This window comes from Melopsittacus undulatus, chromosome W (assembly GCF_012275295.1).
Source record: "Melopsittacus undulatus isolate bMelUnd1 chromosome W, bMelUnd1.mat.Z, whole genome shotgun sequence".
NCBI lineage: Eukaryota > Metazoa > Chordata > Aves > Psittaciformes > Psittaculidae > Melopsittacus > Melopsittacus undulatus.
This window is the reverse complement of record NC_047558.1, coordinates 345,331-359,165: the sequence shown is the minus strand read 5'-3', so window position 1 is coordinate 359,165 and position 13,835 is coordinate 345,331. Positions and strand designations below refer to the sequence as shown.

At 41.4% G+C, this 13,835-nt stretch overlaps 1 protein-coding gene across 3 annotated transcripts in view; it reads right to left on the bottom strand.

The window, feature by feature from the left end:
- Positions 1-13,835, bottom strand: part of LOC117438011 (zinc finger SWIM domain-containing protein 6-like) — a 184,740-nt gene that overhangs the window by 30,178 nt on the left and 140,727 nt on the right. For all 3 annotated transcript variants that reach the window (XM_034073351.1, XM_034073352.1, XM_034073353.1), the window contains 2 exons: positions 12,338-12,484; positions 4,180-4,440 (listed from right to left, as the gene is read on the bottom strand). In XM_034073351.1, the coding sequence (XP_033929242.1) occupies positions 4,180-4,440; positions 12,338-12,484 (408 nt within the window). The remainder of the gene's footprint in view (positions 1-4,179; positions 4,441-12,337; positions 12,485-13,835) is intronic.

The following is a 13,835-nucleotide window of genomic DNA, read 5'->3' as shown; positions in this document are numbered from 1 at the left end:
CCACCTATCAAATTGATGACACTCCAATTTAGAGACAAGGATGTCATGTGGGACAGTGTCGAACGCTTTGCACAAGTCCAGGTAGATGACGTTAACTGCTCCACCCCTGTCCATTACTTTTCTAGCCCCGTCATAGAAGGCCACCAAATTGGTCAGGCAGGATTTCCCCTTAGTGAAGTCACCCTGGCTGTCACCAAGCACATTTCTCTTTTTCATGTGCCCTAGCATGCCTTCCAAGAGAATCTGCTCCCAGGTTTTTCCAGGCACAGAGGTGAGTCTGACTGGTCTGTAATTCCCCGGGTCATCCATTTTCCCCTTCTTGAAAATGGGGGTTATATTTCCCCTTTTCCAGTCCTCAGGAACTTCACCTCTCTGCCATGATTTTTCAAATATGATGGCCAGTGGCTTTGCAACTTCATTCGCCAGCTCCTTCAGGACCCACAGATGGATTTCATCAGGTCCCATGCACTTGTGTACATTCAGGTTCTTAAGATGGTCTCGAACCAGATCCTCTCCTACACTGGGCCCAAGGTCTAGGTTTTCACAATCCCTGCATCTGCCTTCCAAGACTCGGGTGCTGTGGTCAGAGCCTTTGCCAGTGAAGACTGAGGCAAAGAAGCCATTCAGAACCTCAGCCTTCTACAAGTCCTGTGTAGCCAGTTCTCCTGAAAGTTTCTGGAGGGAGCCTATATTGTCCTTAGTCTGTTTTTTAGCCGCTACATACCTATAAAATTCCTTCCTGTTATCTTTAACATCCCTTGCCAAGTTTAGCTCCAATTGGGCCTTAGCTTTCCTAACTTGGTCCCTAACTACCCTGACAACATCCCTGTATTCATCCCAGGCCACCTGTCCTTGTTTCCACCTTTTATAAGCCTCTTTTTTTTCTTGTGAATTTTTCTCAGCAGCTCCTTACCCATCCAAGCGGGTCTCCTGGCCCTCCTGCTGCACTTCCTCCTGGTTGGGATGCAACACTCCTGAGCTTGTAGCAGGTGATCCTTGAATATTAATCAAGAGTCTTGGGCCCCCTTGCCCTCTAGGGCTATATCCCATGGAACCTTGCTAAGCAGGTTCCTGAAGAGGCCAAAGGCTGCTCTCTTGAAGTCCAGGGCAGTGAGCTTGCTGCATGCTCTTCTCACTGTCTTGAGGACCTCAAATTCGACCATCTCATGATCACTGCATCCAAGACTTCCCTGGAGAGTCACATTTCCAACGAGCCCTTCCCTGTTGGTGAGCACGAGGTCAAGCGGGACACCTCTCCTCGTCGGCTCCTTTATTGCTTGCAGAAGGAAGTTGTCTTCCACACAATCGAGAAAACTCCTGGATTGCTTCTGCTGGGCCGTACCGTCGCCCCAGCAGATGTCAGTGTGGTTGAAGTCCCCCATGAGAACAAGAGCCCGTGAGCGTGAGGCTTTTCCTATTTGTCTGTAGAGTTCTTCATCCACAGGTTCCTCTTGATCAGGCAGTCTGTAACATATCCCCACAGTAATGTGTCCCATCACCGATTTCCCCTTAACCCTGACCCACAAACTTTCTGTTAACTGATCACCTGTCCCCAGACAGAATTCCATACTCTCTAGCCTATCCCTAACATAAATGGCAACTCCCCCTCCCCTCCTACCGGGCCTGTCTTTTCTAAAAAGCCTGTAACCTTCCATTCCAACACTCCAGTCAAAGGAGCCATCCCACCATGTTTCTGTGATGCCTATTATATCATAGCCCTGTAGGTGTGCCCACATCTCTAATTCCTCTTGCTTGTTCCCCATGCTACAGGCATTTTTATAGAGGCATCTGAGTCGAGCTCCAAATGAAGCCAGCTCAGTGGCTGTAGTGGCTAGAATATTACTACATTGCTCAGAGTATTGATTATAGGTGCTGGCAACTGACTGGGTGTGTTGGGATGGAATGATGCTCCCCTCCCCCAACACAACTAGTTTAAAGCATCCTTGACAAGTCTGGCAAGCCTCCCAGCAAAGACACTCTTCCCTTTCTTTATCAGAGCAGTTCCACCAGCCCCCAGTATGCCTGGCCTACAAATGTGGGCCCCATGTCCAAGACACCCAAACCCTTGACTATGACACCATGCTTTTAACCATTTATTAACCTGTCCAATCCTCCTTGCCTTTGGAAGGTCCTCCCCTGTGTATTGGAGAATTGTCGAAAAGACTATCTGAGCTCCAGAACCCCTGACCACCTCTCCCAGAGCTCTGTAGTCCTTCTTCATACTCCTCAGGCTACTACTATCTATATCCTTAGCACCCACATGTATCACTAGAAGCGGGTAATAGTCCATGGGACTTACTAGAGCAGGCAGCCTCTCCGCAACATCCCTGATCCGTGCCCCAGATAGGCAACACACCTCCCTTGCGACTAGATCAGGATGACAGATGAGCGCTTCTGTCCCTTTCAAGGCAGAGTCCCCTACTACTACAACCCGCCGCTTTTTCCTGGTGGCACCAGTAGAGATCTTGTGTACCAGTGCACCAGCCGACTGTTTCTGATGCAAGATCAGTTCTTGCAACACAGTCTTAGGTTCTGCTTTCCCACGCATTCAAATGGTAGCTACATACAGCATATATTAATCTGCGTTAATAGCATAGAAATCATCTTAATTTTGGATTAAGGTTTCTTTATTATATTTACAGGACTTTAACTATAAAACCACATTTGATATGATTAAGATCTTAAATCTCTGCACAGTTTTTCCTCCATGTGAGCTGGCAGTTTCTGTCTAACCTAGGATAAACTAAAGCTATTAAAGAAAAGCCAGACTTCTCAGCACACAGTAATGCAAAACCATCGTTGCATGCTGCTCACCAGTTACAGGTAGTTATTTTAGTAATTTTCCTGCTATGATCACTTGTTTACTACTCTAAGAAAACAAAAAAAAATTATCAGTGATCAAAGCAGTAAACTAGAAGTATCAGAGAACATAGAAATCCTGCCTTTTACTCATAAAACATCCTTATCAGTAAACAGATGGTGTGAATTGATTTAATAATCTATAGGATCTCTCTATGGTGGTTAATAGCTAGATCCAGTAAGTAGTTGTTCTTCTCCAAAGGCCATAAAGCAGCAGTTATAGTCAGACCATAATGGAAATTCTCCCTATGGTGCAGCTTCTCTGCAGTTTCAAAAAGCACCATCAGTAGATACCAAAGTCTTTAAGGATCTGGGCCAATAATAGTGACTCAAAGCTGAACCCTAAACAACATACTGTATGCCTTCCATTAAAGAAGTAGTTTTAAAAGAAAAATATCTTAGAGAAAAAAAGCAAAACCTGACTTCTGGGTAACAGTCTTCACAACTTACCTAGAGTAGTATCTCACTCCCCATCATCCTTTGAGCAAGCACTCAAAACTTGGACTATGCCTTTAGCTAATTGGTTTCTTTAAAGTTTTTTCTTCAATTAAAAAACCCCCCAAAACTAGAAAGACAACCTTACAACCCACAAGACTACTCCCTGAACATGAGGCTTAAGTGTTTTATGTTAAGCCTTTTTAAAAGCTAAGGCAAAAGCATGCACTTATTTGGTGCAGATTTTATTGCAATGCACCGGCTAGTTGCCAAACACAAGTTATTTGTCTTAATCAAAATTTAGTCGTAAGATTAGGCCTTAAGCCTCAATATTTGAACATATATTTTAATTTTCATGTATGATACAAATTTCAGAGGCAAGTAATTTTCCTAATTGGTACAAAGAAAATGTTATATTTCTGTCCCAGTAATTCTAAGTGAATTTTCTGAGCTCTTCACTTGGGAACAGAGGTAAAAGTCCTCATACACTTACTAATCTGCCAGTCCTTCTTCAGGTTACAAGTGACATTTAGAAATTTGTTACCTGACAACTGTTGATGATAACTAATGTCTATATTATTTAACTGTGAGCATGGGTTGTATAATTAGGATACTGAGATTTTGACAAGCAACAAAACTAATGAACAAAACACAATAAAAATTAAAATGAAAGGCTTATAAATCAGTAGATTCCTTATCTCTGTAGTCATGTGATATCTGAAGTATGTTTGATTCTCGTAAGAGACTGGAAATAAAATTTTGCTGGAGCTTTACATCAGAAAAAATCTTAGGTATGTAAGGCAGTTTCCACTGGAATACTAAATTCAGTGGATTTGTATAAGTGAAGACAGTTTCAAGAAGCAGTGAGCATCTACATTGAGCTACCTTCTAATAGGAAGGCTGCTTGTTTTCGAAAAATCTTCACCAGAGTATCATCCAATTCAATTTCCTGTAGCTTAGAAATGAGTTGCTCCTCATTTCGACAAACCTTCTCTTGTGCATACAAGCCATCTGGCATTATTCGTTGCTGTCCCAGCCCTATTAATGCTACTTCCACAGCCAGCGTTAAATAAGATTCCCCTTCTTCTAAGAACTTGTGTGCAGGCAGGTGCTGGTACTCCAGAGATTTGCATTGCCCCACATTCTCTGTAAAGGGTGACACAAAGAATAACACATCAGGAAATCATTCTAATCCATAATCTGTCTATAATGACACATTTACAAATGCTTCCTCTGTCCGTATTAATTTTTTAAAAAATTATGTAAATTACTAGCATAATTTCAAGATCCAATGATCCAATCTGAACTACCTGATCCAGTTCCACATGGCAGAAATATATAAAACTATTTCGTTTTAAAAAACTACTCAAAAAACCAAAGTTTTAATTTTAAACTGCATGATTTGGAGAAAGGCAGTTTCTCCAGCTTTGTGCAATATGCCCAAAATTGGAAGATCTAGTTCCATTTTCCCCCCACCCATTTCTGTATCTACTTAAAGTTTTGATGTTATATAAGTGTAAAGGGAAGATGCTTATATACTGCATAGATTTCATACGAAGCTATTAGGATTGTACTAATACAGCAGACTTGGGAACTCCACAAAACTTTAAAGCAACCTGTTTCCTAGAGCTCTTTTCATGCTTTTTTGTTACAGTTGTATTTATGATAAACATGTATAAAGTTTCTGACTTCCATTAACACTAGAAGGGCATCTTTTAGCAAAAATTATTTGTAAATTCCACACAAAGCCATGAATTACTTAAGAGTACTACTGATTCATTAGGCACTTCAGAGACACACCATATGACAAAACGCTACTCCAAACCTTAGCAGTTTACAGTCTACTTTGAGAAAATTTGTAATGTACAGAAATAAGGATGCATTTGGTTTGTATGGCAAGGTTTTAGTAGCAGGGGGGCTACAGGGGTGGCTTCTATGAGAAGATACCAGAAGCTTCCCCAGTGTCCAAATGAGCCAATGTCAGCTGGCTCCAAGATAGACTTGCTGAGCCCATCAGCTATGGTGGTAGCACCTCTGTGATAACATATTTTAGAAGGGGAAAAAGTTATTGTGCAGAAGAAATTGCAGCTGGAAGAGAGGAGGAAGAATACGTGAGAGAAACAACCCTGCAGACACCAAGATCAGTAAAAAAAGTAGGGGGAAGAGGTGCTTCATATGCTGAAGTAGAGATTCCCCTGCAGTCCTTAGTGAAGACCATGGTGAGGCAGGCTGTCCACCTGCAGCCCATGGAGGTTAATGGTAGACCAGATATCCACCTGCAGCCTGTGGAGGATCCTACACCAGAGCAGGTTGATACACCTGAAGGAGGCTGTGACCCTGTAGGAATCCTATAGTGGAAGAGGCTCCTGGCAGGACCTGCGGCCCTGTGGAGAGGATAGCTCATGCTGAAACAGGTTTTCTAGGAGGACTTGTGACCTTGTGGGGGACCCATGGAGCAGTTCATAAAGAAGTATAGCCTGTGGGAAGGACCCCATGCTGGAGCAGGGGAAGAGTGAAAGAAAGGTATTTTGAGATTTGTTTTTATTTCTCATTACCCTACTCTGATTTGATTGGTAATAGATTAAACTAATTTCCCCAAGTCGAGTCTGTTTTGCCTGTTGGAACTAGATGATCTTAAGGTCTTTTCCAACCTTAACTCTTCTATGATGGTAATTGGTGAGTGTTCTCTTCTGGTCCTTATATTGACCCATGAGCCTTTTGTTATGTTTTCTTTCCCCTGTTCAGATGGGGAGGGGGAGAGATAAAGCAGCTTTGGTGGGCACCTGGCACCCAATCAAGATCAACTCACCAACAAGGAAATAGACAGCTGCAGCAAATGAGAAGGCAGAATGCATTTGGTAGATTGCATATGTATGTGTAGGGGGAATTTAGTTTTACACACACACACAACTTTTATTTAATGGCACTTTTTTGTTGTGGTTTTTTTTTTCCTAATTGCAAAGAATTTGATTTATTTTAATTAATGTTTTTTTCCAGAATTTGTGGATATGGGTTTAGAAGTTTGTTGAAGAAAATTCAATTGAATAAAATGGGTTTTGAGGCAAAGCCCCAAGAAGATTTGGAATGTGCATATATGAGAGAGCTGTAAATAGAGGGATAAATTGATTTTCTGACCACACAGAAAGTGAAAAGAGATTGAGAATAAGAAATAAATCAGTTAAGCTCCTGGGAAGCAAATGCTTAAGTTAAAATGGACATACACATCCTGTCCTAAGTTATATATCAATACTGCAACACTGTTTTCCAATTCATAACCTTTACAGACCATGCCTGTTATAAATTGTTTTGTCATCAATTTGAATTATTATATATACTTGTAGCTAAGAAGTCAAAAACCATCCTGGGCTGCATAGGAGGAGCATCACCAGCAGGTCAAGGAAGATGATCCTTCCGCTCCACTCAGAACTAGTGAGCCTACACCTGGATTGCCCTGTCTAGTACTGGCCTCCCCATGGACATGCTGGGGCAGATCCAGTGAGGGGCCACAAAGATGATTAAAGTACTGGAGCATCTCCTATATAAGAGACTGAGACAGCTGGCATTGTTTAGTCTGGAAAAAAAAAAAGGCTCAGGAGGATCTTAGCAACATGTATGGGAGAATGTAAAGAAGACAGAGCCAGACTCCTTTCAGTGATATCCTGTGACAGGACAAGAGGCAATGGGCACTGTTGGGGGTCGAGCATGGGCGCTTGAACAGGCCTACAGCAAGCTGTGAGAAAGTGAACTTATGACCCCAGGTTAAAAGAAGAAGAAGTGTCAAGATCAGCAAAACAGGAATGCAATAACAGGATGCCAGTAATTGCAGAAGCATGATGTAACGCTAAGCTGAAGCGAAGGTGTGAAACCAATCAGGAGAGGTAAAGGGGAGCGTGTATCCCTCGTGGACAAAGCGAAGCAGCCAATCAAGTAATGCGTGATCGCGTGTAAGACAGTATATTAAGAGCAGCCTTGTAATCAATAAACGGAGCATTTTGTGAACCTACATCGTATCGGTGTTTTCTCCCCTCCACCTGGCCGCGGCATTCTGGTGACCCTGACGTGATACCGGGAGAGAGAGAGAGACCGCGGACGAGAGAAGGTGGAGATCCCGGCTGCCCGAGAGAGGCAGGCTGTCCGAGAGAGGCAGGAAAAGAGCTCAAATTACGTGGCCACGGCTGACCGGTGAGTCAGGCAGACTGCGGTCTGGTTCGGGATGGGTTTCGCTGTATCAGCGATAGAAAAGGCTACGATAGAAGGAGTGCTATGCGTAGCAAAGAAAACAGGGTACTCGATACCCCGACAGGAACTTGTGGACTTTTTATTTTGGTGCCGACGAAGGGGGTTGTTAGAAAATACGGGACAGTTATTCTCCAAAGATCAATGGCATAAGATAGGGGAAGAATTGTGGGAGTCGGTGAAGCTTTTAATCTCGAGACTTGGGAGAAAATTACTAAGGAAGAAGCCCCTGATTTATGGATGTTTTCAGTCCTTCTTAAGGTGAAGGGAGCAACCCTTAAAGAGACAGACCTAAAGTTAATGTTGAAATGGTCGAAGACACGTTACCCAGAGATTTATGAGTCTACCGGATTTGAGATATCCTTGTGGAATGGGGCAGGAGTTAAGCTGTGGAATGCAGCCACGAAAGGCAATGAAGCTGTGAAAAGTTTGTTAGTAATTTGGAGAACTGTTTTAGAGATGTTAAAGTCAAAAAATGAGGTCATGGAGACCAGTGCGCCCCCCCCCCCCCCCCCCCCCCCGAATCTCCGCCGGTTGCCGCTATGGCTGCAAAGATTGATGTCGGGGATGAAGATGATCCTTTTGACTCAGGCCCTATTGACCCCGAGAAGGAGCTTGTGCACGTTCATCAGTTTGCTGTTGCTGCTCCTGAGATTCTGATGCCTGATAATGCTGATGCTGACCTGGATGGTGCTTTTGACCTGGAGCCTATTCATCCGGAAAAGAAGCCTGATTTATATCCCCCATATCCTCATGATAAATGGGTAGCTGTAAAGGGAGAAGTGAGATGGGTGGGGGATGTGGATGTATTGCACAGTTTCCCGTGGTGTGTGTGCTTCCCACCTGAGATGGGAAGGTCTCTTGTATGCTCTTATCAGGGGTAACGGGCAGAATGTGTCAGACCGTGGAGTTGGGACCCCATATACAACTCCTTTGATACAGTCTCTCTGTGATACTGATGTACTAGAAGTTGGTAAATATAAGTATGTCCATGTTTCTATCGACACTTGCAGACCTTTATAGATATTGCTGGCAACTTCTTCCAACATAGGCTGGCCACCTGTGTCGGAACAAGTGTGCATTTTGGTCAGTATAAAAGCCCAAGCCTCATGCGATGTGAGGGAGGCAGAGCCTCTGCGGGGACGCCCGCTAAGGTTGAGCCTGCCACCTCGCACTGCGATGGTGCTTCTCGGAGCTGGTTTCCTGATAGTCTTTACAGGGTCCTTGTGCCACGTCCTGTATGTGGGACTGTGCAGTGGGAACAATGATTGTCTGGATTTTATGTTTCAAATACTGTAGTTGTGTGGAGTGTGCTTGTGGGATCCCATGCGTGTCTGTGTCTGTGTATGTTTGTAATGAGGGCAGACAGTGTTCTGTATATTTTTTGTTGTCAGGTTCATGTAAAAGTTTTAACAGGTAGCAGTTTAACCTTTCGGGCAAGAAAAGGTTAATGCAAAAGTGCAGTTGCCGATAGGCCAGTGGTTTTAGCTGTGCAAAGCAGGGTGAGCGACTTCGAAAAAAAAAAAAAAGATAGAAAAAAAAATAGAAAAAAAAAACCAAAAAAAGAAAAAAATAGAAAAAAAAATAGAAACAAAAATAGAAAAAAAATCGAAAAAAAAATAGAAACAAAAATAGAAAAAAAATAGAAAAAAATAGAAAAATAAAAAAAGGGTAATGATAACACATTCTAGCTGTTATTAATGACTTTATTTTTGATGTATATTGCTTAAAGCTTGTTTTCCAGACAATATGCATGTGTAATCCAAAAAAAAAAAAAAACAAAAAAAAAACATCACTTGAGGGCAACTGAAAATTAACAGCTTGAATATGCATACTTTTAAAGTAGCTATTATTAGAGGTTGTGATTTTGTGTATAAAACTACCTGTATTTACTAGCCAGTTGCTAATAAGAAACTATACCTTGTATTGTATGGATTTGTCACTTGTAAAAGAGATGTTAAAGAATGCAAATTTGCAGCAGCTGCTAGAAAATGCTAAGGTAAAAGCTAGAAAGATTCTAAGATTATGATAGTGTTATAAAGCAAGTAATGGAACAAATTAAGAGGGTGGGAGAACTCCACTGTAAGAAGTTTCTTTGGTTAGTCCCTCGCTGTCATCAGCATCTTCAACATGCTGCTGCATTCTGTAATAGTTACTCTGCTAATGTAAATCTGTGTGTGCTTTGCTGTAGTAGTGACTTGTTACTGGGTAAAGCAGGTGAAACTCTGCATTGACAACAAGGTGCAAGGACAGAGATTGACCAAATGCCTGCTACCACAGTCAAGGGCAAGACTGGGTTGGCCTCTGTGTCTGCAACCAAGAAGAACCTTTAGCTCCGCTGCTGGCTGCAACCCAGCAGGTGTAGAGCGGTGGAGACACATGCCATGCCAGACCTTGATGTGAGGGATGGCCTCCGCTGTTATCAGAGAGCCATACAGGAGAAAAAGGGTAGGCCCAGCTGTGTACAGCTATCAACAGGACCATACTGACTGCCAGCAAAAAGTATAAAGCCGCAGAACAACATAAAGAAACAGCAATGATAGAAATCTGTGTAAAATCTTTGTAATATCTGTTCTATTATGTGTGACCATGGCTAATGGACAAGTATACTGAGCACATGTGTTAAATCCCAATTATTCCATCCTGTTACATGGTGTGTAGGATTCACTGGTATGCCACATGTTATAAAGGTGACATCAAGTGACTTCAAATCAGACTAATCTTACTGAAATAATGCTACCTAGAGTAGTGGGTTGTAATGTTACACAAGTCCAGCAGTGATAGAGCAGACATACGAAATTGTAAAAAACTTTTAGTAAAACTAAAAAGGGGGAGATGTGGAGACAGTGTTCTCACAGGAGAATGGATATTTGGTACATGAGCTCTGAATAACTCTGAGGGATACAGCAAGGCCGTGAGAGGCCCGAGGAAGCCTAAGCAAGCAAGATAAGAAGAAGCTGTAATTCACTGAGTCCTGAGAGCTGTGGACTGTTGGCAAGCGTTCGAGGTCAAGTTCTCACACCTGTGCTTAACCAATTATGTTAGTCACTAAGGGTCTTCAAGACAAGTATCCAATCATGATATGCCAAATTGCTGTAGGTGTGTGTAAGCAATAGTATATAAGGAGTTAATGCTTTGCAATAAATGGCTTTTTGTCTGATCAAAAAAAAAAAAAAAGGGGGAGTGTAACTCCTTGACTGTTAACACTGTACAGTTTACTTCTGCAGCTGCTTCACATCCCCTTTGCATTAGAATGCTTCTGGGCATGTGTTGTATGAATCTTTCTGATCATTCTGAATCTATTCACAAGAAATTGTTTGAACTTAAAGAAAATATGAAAGAACTTACTGTAGAAACAAATCCTATAGACTCTTGGTTAAAATCATTAGGAATAAGTAGTTGGTTAAGGAGTTTAATCATGATGTTTAGCGGACCAATAATGATTATGTTGTTAATTTTGTTTTTTGGATCTTGTTTTTTACAACGTATTATGCAACGCATGCAGCAGATGACAAATGCCTTATTTGAAAAAAGAGGGGGAGATGTTGGGGGTCGAGCATGGGCGCTTGAACAGGCCTACAGCAAGCTGTGAGAAAGTGAACTTATGACCCCAGGTTAAAAGAAGAAGAGGTGTCAAGATCAGCAAAACAGGAATGCAATAACAGGATGCCAGTAATTGCAGAAGCATGATGTAACGCTAAGCTGAAGCGAAGGTGTGAAACCAATCAGGAGAGGTAAAGGGGAGCGTGTATCCCTCGTGGGCAAAGCGAAGCAGCCAATCAAGTAATGCGTGATCGTGTGTAAGACAGTATATTAAGAGCAGCCTTGTAATCAATAAACGGAGCATTTTGTGAACCTACATCGTATCGGTGTTTTCTCCCCTCCACCTGGTCGCGGCAGGGCACAAACTATAGCTTCTCAAAAAGAGGACAGAGCAATGTATGTGGAGAGGATTGCTCTATAAAGTCTTATTTTGTTTTATTTTAAGCATCAAGTATGGACTTGTCTTGAAGAATGAGTAACTGGTAGTTTTTGAAGTGCTTTCATATAACTTATAACAAAATTTTACTTTAAAAATTTTCTCTCCCTTATGTTTTCTTAGAGAATTGTCATGTTTTAACCCCAGCCGGCAACTAAATACCACAGCTAAGTACCGCTTGCTCGTTTCCCTCCATTCTGGTGTGATGGGGAGGAGAATTAGAGAAAGGTAAAATCTGTGAGTTGATAAAAAAACAGTTTAATAATTGAAACAAAGTATAATATATAATAAATAATAATGGGAAATAAAAAGAGGAATAAAACCCAATAAACAACAGTGATGCACAGTACAATTGTTCGCCACCTAGTGACTGATGCCCAGCCTGTTCCTGAGCAGCAACTGGCTCCTTCTGGCTAACTTCCCCACAGTTTCTATGCTGAGCATGATGTTCTGGGGTATGGAATACCCCTTTGACTAGTTTGGGTCAGGTGTCCTGGCTATGTTCCTTCCCTGCTTCTTTTGCCCCTCCTCACTAGCAGTACATAGGAGACTGAAAAGTCCTTGATCAGGGTAAGCACTACTTAGAAACAACTAAAACATCAGTGTGTTATTAACATTATTCTCAGACTAAAGCCAAAGCACAAAACTGTACAAGCTACTAGGAAGAAAAGTAACTCTATCTCATATGAAACCAGGACAGTATGAGTATGCAAATGTGAGTTATACTATAAAGACACTGGTTTAAAATTTAATTTAGAAAGTCAAGATAGAAAAATGCCTCCAGTTACTGAAGACTTAGAGAAGATTGCTCCTTTTTCATGGCCTTACCCATGAAGTCTGAGAATCCATGGAAGCTCTCATCATCCACCCTGCAGGCTTCCATCAGGCTACTGAAAAGGATACTAATGGGATCCAAAGGGTGTCCCACCCAACCTTCAGGATTCGTTACTGAGGTTACTCCTTTGTGGAGAAGTTCTGTGACAGAAAAGATGGAGGGAGAAGGGTAGGAAAGAGAGCACATTAGCCTCTCAAAACAATTCTAGAAATAAAACTGATTAAAATGCTCTTGGTACAGAATTCAAAGTATTTCCAGTAGCTTCTGCTTAGAAGGAGAATATGCTGTCTTTCAGGTTGAACTCATTGACCTTTGTGAATATGTTAAAAGAGGAAAAAAAACAGAAAATGGACAAAGGCCAAGCATTTTGAGCACTAACAAAGTGCATTACGGGTCAAGAATTTCAACTGCAGTATCTTTTGAAATTTCTTAGTTGATACCAGTAATTCTTCTGAAAATATGCCTTTTTTTTGTTATTCTAAAGATTCAGTCAAGAAATGCCTTTATGGATACTTTGTTTTGTAGCCCTCATCCATCAATCAGTTGTAACATGAAAAAATTGTTTAGCACAATGAATTAATTAAAGGAAATGTTGCTGTGGTTACAGAGGTTAAAGATTTCACAAATCCCTTTTTTAGTTTTTATTAAGAATCTTATGGCAGTAGCTCCCCTTTGACTACAGCTCCCAACTTTTTTCTCCTAGACACATACATGACCAAACTATGAGAGATCAGTTGCATTACGGGTAACCATTAAAAAAACTGTATACAAGCCATTATTGATACTCTGTTTCTCTGCCTATTGCATGCTAACTTGTACCTGCCTCTGCTCTCTCTCATTCACAAAGTGCCCTCTTTCTAAGTAACCATGTGTATAATCACAAATCTTTAAAAGCTTGCTTCTTGTGTCTTTAAACATGTGGGGCTACAAAGTGAAACACAGCCACACTGTTGAACTGAGTGTTCAAGAGGGTGTCTTGTTTTTAAAGAATCAACTGATATGAATATTAAAAACAATAATTGTCTTACTAACAAATAACATGTACTGAAGATGACAGGCAGAAGCCTGTAGTATTACCAAAAAGAATTAATATCAGTGACTACTGACTCGCTTATATTCCATTTCATCTATCTACTTATGAGCTTCAGTCGTCTCATGCCAAAGGCTTCAGTCCTTCATTTATGTAGACATTTAAATCATGCAAGTGGTTCCATAGATGTCAGACCAGTCACATGAATGAAAGCTAAGTAGAAGCATGTGGTGGTTACTGAACCGAAACTGTAGCTGCAGAATTAATCTGCTTATAGAGAAGACCAGCATATTTTGCAGCATTAAAAATATTTTAGAATTCCAAGCATAAGAGAAAAAACCAACCAAACAAAAAAGCAGTAACAACACAGAAATTACAAACTTCTTTGTTTTGGGGTAGGATGAATTGCACTTCATACACTCCATTTTTAGAATAATATTAGTTGACAGCTATAGAAACCA